At 38.9% G+C, this 14529-nt stretch overlaps 1 protein-coding gene across 1 annotated transcript in view; it reads left to right on the forward strand.

The window, feature by feature from the left end:
• Nucleotides 1–13574, forward strand: part of FHOD3 (formin homology 2 domain containing 3) — a 369637-nt gene extending 356063 nt beyond the window's left edge. The window contains exon 26 of the mRNA XM_026841709.1: nt 8691–13574. Within this exon, the coding sequence (XP_026697510.1) occupies nt 8691–8773 (83 nt within the window). The 3' untranslated portion in view covers nt 8774–13574. The remainder of the gene's footprint in view (nt 1–8690) is intronic.
• The last annotated feature ends 955 nt before the right edge of the window (nt 13575–14529 follow it).

A 14529-nucleotide genomic window follows, 5' to 3' on the forward strand; every position in this document is an offset into this window, starting at 1 on the left:
ATTGATCAGGGTGTGAGGCCTGTGTAGTCCCATGTCTCATCTGTGTCAGAGACCAGCATCAACAGCTGTAGAGAACAAACAGGAGAGGTAGGATTAGCTGAGTAACCTATAGGTCTCATCGTGAGTTTTAATAGTTGTAAATCAGTGTATTTATTTGAAGCATGAGGCTGAATAGCTTATTCCATATTTTCAGTTTTGTCAGTTGTAACTGATAACCTATATAATTGTGATTGTTGATATTAATACCGTTTCTAAGTAGATACATATTTATGAGTGTTCAGTTTCTGCTTTACAATGTGAATTACATTTATTTTTATAGCTTTCTTCTAAAAGAAGCGATCTCCACAGATGGGGTAGACGTTGTGCTTTTTAACTGTTCAAATGTATAGTACCTGTGTATTTTGTTGACAATCTCCATCTGTTTCAAACCATATCTTTCACATCTCAAGTTTTGTTCAAGAGTATTTGCCTGGTCCTAACACTGTAAAAGTGAAATTGCCATCATTCTGTAGAGTTCTACATCATGTAACCTTCAAAACAAAAGATTTTTTGAAAGCCTGGTTTAAAGATCTAGTAAAAAATTGCTTGTAAAAGAGGCTTAAATTCATTTTCCAGTCAGTGTTTTAGAGGAATCTGTGAGTCATTTCTATAGTGAGTTTTATTCTGATACAAATTATTTGTTTTGGGGCTCCTATCCTCGAACTTTCTGGTTAAAACAGCTTTATCTTTTTTATATAAGGAAAGTCAGACATAAAATTAACGCAGCCCACGCCATTAAGTACATTGCTTAACTTTGCATTGGATTCCAATATGGGTATTTAGAGACACTGTGGAATCTAGTATTTGCTCAAAGTTGAGCAGCACTGTTTTAATACAGCAACTGAAAAAAAGGTGAGAAGTCATTGCATTGATCTGGGAAGTCAGAATTAAATATTCAGCATTTACAAAAAATACACATCTTTTATCTGTTTATTTCAGTTCACAGGGAGAAAACAGAAGTGTTGAACACTACACAGGCATCCACATGCACATATATGTTATGTTACCCGAGCACAGAGGACATGATGTAGGCACAAGGAGAAAACTGCTGCTGTGATGATTGTAGTGATTGCATCCCTAGTGAATCCCTAGTGATTGTAGAGTGACTGTCACCTCATGGGATTAAATGCCCACCCAGACATGCTGCTCTGTGGAAGGAGAAGTAGCCACGGCTCAGACTTCGCTCTTACAAAGAGTGCCTCCTGGTAGCAGGTGAAGCCTGTGTCCCAGCAGGATCCCAGAGCGTAGGCAGACCATTGGCATATCCTTGTGCTGTGTCTCTGGCCCTAAGAGAACCAAAACGAGGGAGTGCTCTGCAGCTTCACATGGGCTTCTAGACAAGGCTTTACAAGTGCTGGAATTTCTCTGGCCATCTCTTCTTGTCCAAATGGCACTTTCTTTATTGCAGGAAAGAACACGCTGAAGGTAATGTGGGAGAGACTGGCAGGAGATGAGCAGCTGGTAAAGAGCAAGTGATGTCAGTATACGTAGGAAATAAAGCTGTTCATGTTCCCAGGTCACAGAATATTGGAAATGACATTTTCTATAGAAATACTTTTGTTATGGTGTACACTTCTGGTATTTTTTTCAACTGTAGTTCTGTAGAAAAAAAAAAAAAACAAACTTCATTTGATTGCATCTTACAAGAGATACAAATAGTTGTTTTCACTTTTACTAGTTTGTCATTCACTGCATCAATGAATTCGTCTACGTTACCCTCTGTTTTCACTTTAGTTGGCATATTTTAAAGGTATATTTCAAGGCTTTTGAGTTTCTTGTCACAGGATTCATTTCCAAAAGTGGGGTACGTAAGTTTTAAGTATTAAAAAAATATGTTTGGTTGAGTTGCATACTGTTAGCCCTAAGTTGATAGGATATGTATTTTATTCATTTTCTTTCCATATTAAATTGGCTTTCAGGTTTTTCTCCAGGCAGTAATTTACTCCTTGTTTACATCATCCTTCCTTCCTGAAAGATTATTTTCAGCATCTGAGTAAGAAAGCAGCAGCAGTGAGTTGCTGGCTGACAAGATCACAGAGTTGTTATGGAAAGTGCTTCATCTGCGAATGAGAAAAGACAGGGAAGTACAGGGTTGCTTTTCAAGTTGCCTTACTAAAGAAGTGCAGCAACAAAAGCGATCTCCTATATGGCTTTCCAGAAGATCATCGTGATATCAGAGCTGCCAAAGAGAGCCCTCTGCTGCCCACACAGGAGTTTAGCACAAGGATCTGTGAAGGCAGGAACTGGACTACACTTGGATGCGAGTGTCAAATGTGTTTGGAGGGAAGTCTCTCTTAGAAAATGAACCAAAACGTTTCACACAGAGCTATTTTGAATTTATCTTACCCTAGCACTATGTCAAAAAAATAACATAATATATATATATATGTATGTCTATATATATGGCTTTCTCTGGGCAGAATAACACCTGATTAGGATAATTACAAGATTGTTTTGATCATAATTATTTTTAATCTGATGGGCTCATAGAGATGATGCCTTTTACTGCCTTATTTCCAAGTGCAGATTCTTAATGGGGAGCCCTGGTGGTCAAACATGGCCACACTCCTCTGCCAAGTCACTCTCCAACAGACAGCTCTGTGTTCTAAGAGCAACCCCCTTAGAGGGTTATTTTAAATTTTTAAATGGAATGTAAAGGCTGCATGCCTGAAACGCTGGTGTTAGATGGCTTGCTTTCTGTATCCCATCTCCTGCTTTTTTTGTCCTGTGCACTGTTACTGTATAGTCTGGTCTTGAAAACAGTATATAGTGCTTACATGCTAACTCAGTTGTTGGTGAGCTCTATGCTCTTGATGCTTAACCTCTTAATAGTGGAATCACTTTCGACTGGCAAAGTTAAGTGGGAGAACTGATGAAAGAGATGGCAGCAGGATTGCTTTTGGTAGTAACTTTTTATAGCGGAACTCACAGAAGTCCTGAAAATTAGGGGTTTTTTGTCATAGAAGGCTTTCAAGGAAGGAGTTAAGTCTTTTCAGCTTTACTGATGGCATTATGTAAATGATGATCTGTGAAATACATAAAGTTGAAAACTAATGGTTTCAACTACATGTTAAATATGACTTTAAAACCTGTATGTTCTTCATGCAGCCCAGACTTTCTAAAGCAGTATTACTTTTTTGTTACCTATTACCTAAGCCACAGGGAGATGAAACACGAGTTAAGCTTTCCTTACAAAATGCTGCTTTGTCCTTTTCCATGGTTAGGCTCCACTTTAAGTCACAGCTACCATAAATTACACACAGAATTTCTTGTTAGGAGACTTGTGCCATCTATGAATTGTCAAGATGACTCAAAGCAAAGTTGCAGGGCAATTAATAATACATAATAATACGTTGTTTCCTGGAGCTTTCTATGAAGCTGACCAAAAGACCACATTTCAGTTAGCTATACTTTTTCAGAGAACTCCATACTAAAATCCAAAAATTCACCTACAAATCCCTGTAAGAAAATCTTTACACATAATGTTTTTGTATTTTGACTAAGCGTTTAGGCCTGTTCATATTAACCAATGATATATGCATAATTGAACATATGTATAATTTATATAGACAGTGACACAAAAAACACAAATGCTGAAAAGGATTACAATAAGAGAATGTGATCAAGACTGTCTGGGTTGAACTTCTGAGTAGCAAATTGCATTGCTGGACTCATTGGAGTAAAGTCCAAGAGAATATGTTAAATATAAATATATGAGAAAATAGACTGAGTGTGCAAGCTGGGTGTGGATAGGTAACACAAAATAAAACTAAGATACATGAAATGCGATGATAGAGCTGGCCTGTATTGCCTCTTACAATCTGCCCTTCCTATTGTCCTCACTGTGTAAGTTAGAGCTCCCTGGAATATTCTTCATTCTAAATCAGCAGCTAGCAGCTGCATTACCTTTGCAGCTGAGACCAAAAGGAAGTTCTATGGCTGCCACATCTTTATAATAGGAATGATACTAATTCTGTGTCCTCTTGAGCAGGAGAATGGTCATATCTAGTCTGCATTTCAAGTGACTCATCCATGCAAGTGTAGACACACATGCCAAAAGCCATTGCAAATGCAAGAGTAAATGGCACCAGTCAGACTGATCTTTACTGTTCATTGCATCTTAAAAAAGAAAAAGGTTGGGGGAAGGGAAATTAGAAATGCTATTTGCTCTTTAAAATAAAAAACAAACCCTAGATAATTATATTCTCTGATAAAACTGTTCTTAAGGAATTACTCTTTTTTAAAACATCCCCAGTGTACTGTGAGGGCTATGTATCTATGTAGATTTTGACCCAACAGCCAGAGTCACATTCATCGAGTTCATCATAAGCACACTGCATTCTGCCAGGATATCAAATAAAATTCTAGATTTCCCAATTAAAAAAAAATATACCCTCTGACCCCAGAAAAACAACATTTAGTTTCTTGGTTATGGGATCTCAGCAGGCCTTGCTTTTGACAAGAGTAAAAGTTATTTTCTCTCTATGTTATGTTTCTTTAGCAAATGTTTTAAAAATTACTTAAAGAACATAAAAGGTCATTTGAAAGTCTTATTTTTATTGTCACTGCCTCCAAAATACATTCCATAACTCAGTTTAATGTGATCTGCAGCAGGCCAAGAGTTTTACAAGCCAAGATATTATGTCTAGTCAAGTTAGAGACACGACAGAGTTCAGTGAAGAGGGGGGAGTGAAGATCTAGTTTGAGAAATGTAATTTTGCAATGCCTATAAAGCATGGAAGGAAAATATTTCTCTGCATTCTATTTTGATGACTAAACATATTCATGACCTTTCCTAAGGTAAGGGAACCCTACCAAGCACTTTATGAGAAAACAGACAAATGTCTGAGGACATGTGTTTTAAAGCATGTCAAGACAAGGTTCACCTACCTCCCAGAGTAGTCCCTGCTCCTGTAGATAACTTTCTCCTGATTTCATCACCCACAAGCCTCCATAGTCCACAAGCCAGTGCAGAGAAGAGTGGGGCAGGAACTTGTTCTTGACTTACTGATACCACATCTATCTGCTGTATCTTCAGATGAGGAAATGTACTGTGAGTAATTTGCACATATTAGTTATCATTTTCACGTATTCAATTTAGTGGATTCATATGTGTCAGACTGGCCTGTTGCATTGTATAGGCATTCACTCATCTGAGTCTGAACCGTGATTCTGTCAGCTGTTATCCTTCCAGTTGCCTGTTGATGGTAGACTGCTTTAATCTTTCCAGTAGTCACAGTACTTTGCAGTATTTGGCCCCACACACTGAGTTTATATAAGTCAGCAGCCATCAGTGTTTGTGGGAACTACTCTGTCACTGAAAAGATTCTTTACATCTCTGCTTTTTATTAACCATTTTCTTGACAATCTCATTATTGACTGCCAAAGTCCTGCATTGTTTGGAGCTCTTTTCTCCTAACCACTGGCCTTAAAAGCTTAGGTCACTGGAATATCTTAAATCCAAGTTATCTTTCTCTGTATTATAAGAGAGCCGAGATGAGTTAGGACAATCAAATGAGGGATGCAAAGAGATTTGTTTTGTTTAATCACAGCTGTGTGTGTCCCAGCAATTCACTGAGTATTGTCTTCCCTACTTGTTTTGCAGTGGCCCAAAAAGTACAAACCCAGGGTTGGCCTCTATTGTGTGTCATACAGCAAACCCAAACCAGGGCACTTGGCCTTGTCACATGCTGCATACAATATTTCTTTTTTTCAGTCATCTGAGGGTTATACATGAGGTCCTCAGACTAAGATTTTAGTTTGTTTGATAGGTAGGTGTCTGGAGATTCAGAGAGAAGTCTTGCTTGTGTAAAGAAGACTCCTTAGTTTTCTTCCTTGTTTTTCTATGAAGATGGTTTCTATTATGGTATTTTAACTCCTGATTATGACCTCTGAATATAAATTCCTGTAATTTCTTCAGAGACATCTATGTTATTGTAAATCCATTTGGCTTTTCATAGTAAACTACTAATCCCACAAATAAGGCTGATGGAGGAATTTAAGCAACTGTATTCTGCTTGGTGGGAGTTACAGAGGCACGTTTCCCTTTCAGTTGTTAGACAGAGTATCAGCCCCAGTTATTCTGTGTAGTAGCAGTAATTGTACTGACCTAAAGAAGGTTACTCCAGATTTACATTGTCATAAATAAGACCAGAATTTGGATATTCTGGTACATGGCCAGTGTTAGCAGAGCACCTCAGTTCCTATTAAATGTTTACAAACAGAAATAACAATTGCATGTTCCCTCACTCATGCTGTCTTGCCATCTGACAAGAAAAATAACTTTGTTTTACAGTGGTTATTGTGCTCACCTTGCAAATGTGACTGTGATCTGAGAGAGTTGGGGATATGTGTGAGAGCCGTCATGAATACATTTGGTTTGACGCTTCAGCAAAAGTTTCTAAAATATCAAATTTTGTTCTTCATTCAGTTTCCCAGTTCACTTTTGCCTTCAGTGGGAAGATGTAATGTCATCTAGACAGCCATCCTCTCAAAGTTCAGTCTCCTGTTTGCATATCTTTTCTCTGATATTGGACAGTTTCCTTGGTTCAACAGTATAGCTGGTGTGGATAATTCGTGTCCACAGAGGAGGAATACTCTCTTGGGGAGCAATGTCCAATCCCACTTTGAATCTAGTGACAAAGACTTTTGGCTGGTCTTTGATAAGGTCTTCTGAAAATCAGTTGTATTAGGCTATGTTAACATGACTCTACTGTTCGGTGGCCAAGCTAGGTATGGTCTGCATTTGGCTGGAGGCTACAGAGGGTACAGAAAAAAACATGTTCAGGTGAGAGGCAGTGCAGGCAGGTCAGCAGGTGATCTGCACTGGGAAATCTTTGCTTTTAATGAGACAGAAATGTATCTGCTGCAGCATTCTTGTGTTTGTTCTTTCACTCCTGATATAGTTCATTTTGATATAGAAATAAGCATTGGGTGATTCACTAAGACCTTAAGACCCTAAGGTACTTCATAGCTCATGTCTAGAAGTTAACTTGTCACCATGGACAACTGGATATCAAGTTTGAAAAGTGTAAAAGGGTGACAGTGATGAGGACTCACTCAAAAGTCCATGTTGGGTATTCTGAACCATGGACACCAGAGCATTTTTTGAAGTGTATTGCTCTTCTGGTGGTACTTTTTAAGTCTTTCTTAATCTTAGCTTTATCAGTTGCATTTAACCTTGTACTGTTTTTAAACTAAGCATTGTTAAACTTGAAAGATGTTGCTGATCAGTATTGTAGGAAAAAGTGGCTATCATAAAGACTCCTAGTGGTGTTTAATAAGTATTCAAAGACTGTAGGAGAAAGGACGAGGCCTTGAAGAAAAACTTTCAAGTAAGGGTTTGATAATGGAGGAACTATCACAGATGTGGCACTCCCAGGTCATTTGATTAACCTCAGTAACTGATGAAAGAGGTTTGACTATCAAACATAGATCACATTCGTCCTACCTTCATGGTATCAAATATTCAACTATGCAGTATTTTCCCTTTCTCTTATCTTCTTGTTTTGTATACTGATCCATGCCCTCCTCTCACTCCTGCTAGAACCTTGAGTGTCGCCTCCCAGTTTCAGTTACATGGACTGGGTATCTTAGTAAGTTAGAGGTCTCAATTGTACTAGATGATAGCAATTCAAGAAGTCCTTAACCTCTGTCTGAAACCAATTTCTCTTTTCTCTAGACTTCATTATTTTGGCATTCCAAATACATTTTGTTCAACATAAAGTAATTGTTTATGCTTCGCATGCAGCTTAAACTTCTGAATGTGTGTTTTGTATTTGAGCAACATCAAAGTGTGGAGTGGGCACCCCATTTGTGTCTTGAACTGAAGCCCATTCACCTAAAAATTATGGAGCCAGAAAAACTAGGAGGGTACTAATGCTCAGTGTGTGCAGTCACTTGGTCACTTGTTTCTGAATAAGAAGACAATCACAAATTTTAAAAGTTTTATGTCAGGGCTAGTGTTCAGAACACTTAATCGAAAATTAAGAAACAAGGTTTTGGCCTGGATTTATCAGTTAAATTCAACTAGAATACTGCAGACTACTAATGGCAAAGATGACACACATGGGGCTAGAATGGAGGCATGTTACAGAAGAAAGGGAGAATGTGTGAAGACAACAATTTTAATTATTTGAATCGACTATAAAATAGTCCGAGTTTTAATCTTTTAAGGTTTTGGGTTGGTTTTTTTTACACCTTTAAAGGGTCCCATAGAATTTAATAGTGATAAATTCAATTGAGACCTATAAAGATCCAAAAGCTCTTTTAAAAAAATCTTTATGAAACTATAAAATAATAGGGCAGGTGATACTTTCTGTGGACAGAAAATCAACTGATACAATTTCAGAGGGAAAAAAAAATCTTGAAATGCTGTGGTATTTTCCTTAAACTGCTAGATGTTAATGACAAAAGTCTTTTTGCCTGACTGGAGTTGCTGGGTACTTGATGCTCCCATGGATAGCATAGGGCATTACTCAGTATTTCTGAACTTGAGGCCCTGATTACGTAGCAACTTTTGATTTAACTCAGCTTGCATGTTAACAGGGTTTTTTTTCAGCTCAAAGTCTTGTGTAATTATCTCTTTTAATTGTTTGAATTTTTTTTTTTTTTTTTTTTTTTGCCTGCTTTTGGAATTTACGACCATCCAGTGAGAAGGACACTAAAGAGTGGACTGACACCAGAAGAAGCCAAAGCACTGGGCCTCATCAGCACCTCTGAGATGCAGGTTTGACGTCTCAGAGGTGGCGACAAGAAGAGCCGTTCATCTGAAGCACACAGGCTGACAACCCTCAGCGTGGCATTGACCTGCCAGCCTCCTCTGCTGCTCCCAACATCCCATCCTCTGTTAGTCTGATTTTAATAAGCAACAAAAAGCAAAACCCCACAGCCAGGGCAGAAGAAGGGTGTGCCGCAGCTCAGCACAACATCTGGACAGTAACTGAGAAAGCATTTGAGTGCTTGTAGGTGAAAGCATATGGCTCCTTCTGTCATGGTGTGTTGATGTGGGTAGGAGGGGACTCTCTCTGAGTTACCTGTCATGTGAGCTGTGTTTATGCTGGCTTTCTTTGTGCCCTGTTTTAGTCATTGTAAATGTATGGCATTTTGTCAATGCAAGGAACAGTCCTTAAAGAGGCAAAATAACTCCGGTTACAGCAACCCCAATTTCCTGAAGCAGATTCATTAAGCAAAGATGTGAAACCCTGTGGTTTGTTTGGGTTTTTTTATTATTTTGCCACCAAAGAATGTAAAAATGTATGTGTACCTTTGTATATGTACAGAATGAATGTGTGGACACGTGTGCGTGTATCTATACACATACTGTCGTGGTGTGAAATCACGCTCCTACTGAAGCTAGCTGGACCATGATTTTCACTCTGAGTCCTTACCATTACACCTGGGCAGGAGGAAAAGGAGTGTCTTTCTGTAGGAACTTGGTGTTATCAATGGGATTCACCTTGTGAGGCAGGAGGTGGCCTGCAATGCAAGTGGAAAGTTTAGGATCCTGAATTCATGTGTATTAATACACACTCATACTGTACATAGCGGCATGCACATAGAGGAGAGGACGCAGAATACCTCCCTCTTGTTGAGCTATAGCTGTACTATGCATTTGTACAGTTGCAAAGACATCTATGCCAACAATTTTACATACTTGGTAAATGCATTCAGATGCTAAGATCAAGAAGTTTTGTTCACTTGCCTGTGCCCTTCATGCTGCTTTTCTCTGCTGCAAGATAATGTGGTGGTGATTTTATTTCAAATTAATGGATCTGAATATGAAATGGCCCTGCTAAAAGCCTGCTGTTTTTTTGCTGGTTTTGACTCTTTTTTTGTGATTATCCTTGATGCAAGTGGAGAGGGTACTACACTCCAATATGTTTGCCCTTATGTCGGTGTTTTATGACTGACTTTTATAACTGCCCTCAACATTTGTGTTTGAAGAACCTTTAGTCAAACTCATCTGCCTTTACATGGAGGATGTATACAGCAGTGAAGATGAATTGAACACTAACCCTAGCCAGTGCTGAAGCATTTTGAAGAAAACTGCAAATAACAGTAATGTAAAAGGGAACTTTTTAAGCCAAAGTCTGTATATGACCAATTGATCCTCAAGGATGCACAAGATTATCTCTTTCCATTGCCTTAGCCTCTAAGATTAAGGGTGTGTCTGCACAGCAGTAACAGCTGAGGCTTCCTTCAAGCTAGTGAACTGTGGAACTAGTGAAAGTAGGGTAACTAGCTAACTGGGTTTGATTTTGGCTGCAAAACACACTTGAAAAGTAGGATTAATTAATAGTCTATGCTGGGCTCCTAATGCCATAGCTATGTTGCTTCTGCCACCCAATCTAGGTCAGGTATGTCAACAAGTTATTCTGCTCTGCTCTCATTAAGGACAGGATAATTGCTGAAGATTGTTCAGGATAGTTGAACCAAACACGATAAACCTTTTAAATCTCGGTTATCTGTCACATCGCACTGAGTACAGCATCCAAGTGATGAGAGAACCAGGTATTTGACAACACTGCAATGAGATCTGTAGTGGAACACCCTATCTATGCTGTCTCTCTCTTGATCATAATGTTTCGTTCTTGGTTTGCCATTGCCTTGGATCTTCACATGTCAAAGTCTGTGGGTAAAAAGTCACTGATGAGCAAAGGATCTTAAGGATAGCATTGAGTTTGATCTGTTTTTCCCCTCAGCTTGTTTAAAAGTCAAATGTTCAGGTAGGCAGAAGGCAGTTGTTGTGTAATTAATAAAATGTATTGTGTATTTGAAAGCTATGAAAAGGAGGAAGCTGGTTAGGAAACAGAAAGAATTGGCATATAATTAATCTCACTGTACAATAAGAAAGACCTATGAGCATCTAGAATTTAAAGTGGATGTTTATGTGCTGCTCACCTTTATGGACTTTTAAAATCTCTCTTAAGGATGCTTAGAAAAAAGGAATGAAGGTAATGGGGGTTTGTGAAGGTCTTGAAGGTCTGAAACAAGAGGAAGACACCCTGAATGTAATGGTTATGTTGAACTGTTGTACTGGTTAAGTGATAAAAGAAGCCAAAATGTAACAAAATGTGTCTATGTTGGCAGAGGTCCTATATTTGATTGAAGGGAGAAAATCAAACAAGTTTTTAAAAATTAATAATTAAAATATCCTGAATGTGTAAAGTAGGTGGCTGTTGGTGACCACCTGATAACAGGAACACAAAATAGTGTTTCGTTTAGACATAGTACAGCATCTGTGTCTGAAACGTAAAATAGCTGATGAATTACTAATAGTTGGGCATCTGTATTTTCCAGGAATTGTGAAAAAAAAAAATGTGCAAAACTTCATATACTCCTTATTGAGGAGAGAATTAAATATGGGAAGTGGGATTAGAATAAAGTCAGGAAAAAAAGCTGGTTTCTTTCAGATGCTCTGGATGCAAGTGTCTTACACGTGAAGCGTATCCTTCCTTGTCCATTTTTCCATTATGTTTTGTATTTTTGCCTAAGTTCCTGCTCTGTATCTGTAACACCAAAACCAATTTTTCTGAGGATAACTCGGTCTTGTTATGCAGTCTTCAGTGTTTATTGCAACAAGATCATCAAAGAGTAACAATGCAATAACTACAGAAAAATTTTCCATTTTGGCTTATGATAAAAATGGTCAGCGGCCCAATGTGCTAATCTGCAAGGTGGCAGTATTTCCTCTGGAGTCTGCTAGTATGTCCTGACTGTGGTAATAACATTTGCTCCCCTTCATCTAACTAGTGGATTCCAGATGAAATGGAAGAATTGGTTATATTTGCCTGCCTCTGTCTGTCTGTCTAATCAGGTTGTAAACCTTCAGGATTTGAGCTGCTGCCTGCACCTCCATCCTCAAATGAGCCCACTGTAAGGATATAAGTTGTTTTAAAATGTGTGTGAGATACAATTGTTTTTGTCACAAACAGACAGGTCTTGGAAACATGCTGTAGTAACACATGTTCCCATCTCTCACTTAGAGATCCATGAAGGCTCTTTTTAAATACTTGCAGCCATTATAACTACCTCTCTTTTCTTTCTCATAGTACCAGTCAGCTGCAAATGTAGTGCCCAGAGTTTTGTATCTCCACCGAGCTCTCAGAGTCGCTGCTGGTGTTGATTTCAGCACCCATCTGCTGCCAATAACTTGTCTGTCTACCACCATAATGCCTTCCTGATTTGGATGCTGAGGTAAACTTTAGCGTATGAAATGGCAGCCAAAGGGAAGCTATCCTAATTTCCTTTCATCTCCCTTGGTGTTTAAAAGCAGACTGCATACAAATACTTTGTATTCCCTCGCTCCCAACTGAGGGATAACTTTCAGTAGCAGTTATGTGGCTGCGGTGAAGAAGTACCCCCAGGGAATGCTGTGTGCCACAATCGAGAGTGAAAGATCCCTCAGAAAAATTAAATTCATCACTCCTCACCTTTCAGTAAGGCCAGGCACCAGACTCATGGATTCCAGATGTTTTATAGCCCCTTGGCTGCTATGTGTGACCCTTCTGTTTGATAGATCCCTGTCTGTAATCCAAAATCAACACAAAAATGGTGTTTTAATGAGGGTCTTGCTCTGATAAATACTGGAAACAGTGTCAAATACATTTCTTTTTCTCTTTTGACCCCCTTCTATTGTAAATCTCTGTAGTGATTGACTCTGTCGGCAAAATGAGGCATCAGATTTGCAGATAGACAAGATTTTGGCTTTAGCTTATTAGAAAGTCATATGTGAATAGCCAGATAAGGGTTCATGCCCCGATTTAACAGAAATTTGGAATCAGAGTCTTGAAGTGACTGAACAACAAGGGCCTCCTGCAAGGTGCTCCATTCCCCCTTGAGGTACTAGATAACGTGGCAGGACAGCACCCTAAGTCCCTGGTGTGCTATGCTCTGGACGTACCCTGGCGAACACTAAAAGCCATTGAAAACTCACAAGTAAGGACTACAACATCTACTGCAAACTTAAGGGGCACAGTGCCACTGTAAGTGCAGTCAGCGGTTCCTTTTGTCAGGCATCTGCTCTGCACTCGCGTCTCCAATAGTGTAACAACAGGAAGTGTCTATCCAGAATTCTTTAGAAACCGTTTGGCCTATGGTAATAGTCTGGATTTGGGTGTGTGTACGCTGTGTGGTTAATTGTTTTTACAGTGCTTTGATTTCATTGAGATGGAATGGGGACAAGGTGGCAGCCCACCAGTTTCACATCCTTTATCCTGCCACTACAACTCGCAGGGAAGTGTACACGCTGCCTGCCTTTATCTAAAGGATGCATAGGGACATGGTGTCAGACAGAAGCACGAGTATGTTCCTCTCTCCCTTTCACTTCTGTACGCTCACTGCACATGTACCACTCCTCTTGTTATCTCCGAGGCATGTTGTGTGTGCGCACAGAGGCAGAGAGCCTGGCCCTGTGCCGTGCTGGGTTGATGGCTCTGCATTTCCAGCATTGGGATGCAAGAAACACTTGCCTAAGCTGTAAGGACTATGACTGTTGATGTTTCTCCACAGGGAAAACTGCCAGGTACTTACAGGCTCTGAAAGAAAATAAACTGGAGCATATTTGAAAGAGGCAATGTTTGGTTACAGGCCACTGTTGAAAATTATTTGCAAACACTTGAAGAACATGTAACGCCTACCTTCTTTTTTTTCGACTGGGGCAGCAACTGGCCCAGTTGGCATTTCAGATGCGATACCAAGAGGTTTTGGGCAAGCAGTTTTATAGTTACATAGCAAGTAATTCAAGGAGTTTCAGAGATATTGTATAGTTTTATGTTTACGCAAAAAAAAAAAAAATTATTTCTAATTAGTCCATTTCACATTGAGTGGCAGATAGAGATATATTTTGTTTAATCACTATCTAATATGGAGGCTTCTGTGAAAGAAAAGGTTTAATTGTAGCATTGGGTGCATTTCTCCTTTTTAAAGACTGTCTTTGCGCGTATAGTGTCCTTTATTGTGAGCTGGGAATTGTAAAAAAATGTAAAGTAGAAAAGGACGTGTTTCTTAGACGAAGGAGAAATACTGTAAAATTGTGTAAATGTCACTACTCATGTTTTTTCATGTTCTGTGTAGCATAGTGTAAAATAGGCTTTCCAGCAGTGTTATTCTGTGAATTGTAATTTAAAAAACAAGCCATGCATGGTCAGAGATATTATCTACAGGTCCTTTTGGTTGAGTTTTTGTTTTTGTTTGTTGTTTTCTCATTTTAGGTTAATTTGTTTTATGTTAAATTTAATCGTCCATGAAACTGCATTTTTGTTCCTCAGTTTTATTTCATAAAGAACTTGAATTACTCTTTAAGATTCTATTACACACGAAGCTCACCTACCGTTTGTATTGATCCTTCAGAAGCTTTGTCACATTTAGTGTAAACCAGGGGGATTTTTTTTTTTTTAGCACACCCCTCATCTGCCTCTTCTCCTCCCACTTTACCCACTACTGTCTGGAAAGATACAATCACACTTTTTTTTTTTTTTTTTTTTTTTT

The sequence above is a fragment of the Athene cunicularia genome, assembly GCF_003259725.1.
Source record: "Athene cunicularia isolate RWA chromosome 2 unlocalized genomic scaffold, athCun1 chr2_part1, whole genome shotgun sequence".
Classification (NCBI taxonomy): Eukaryota; Metazoa; Chordata; class Aves; order Strigiformes; family Strigidae; genus Athene; species Athene cunicularia.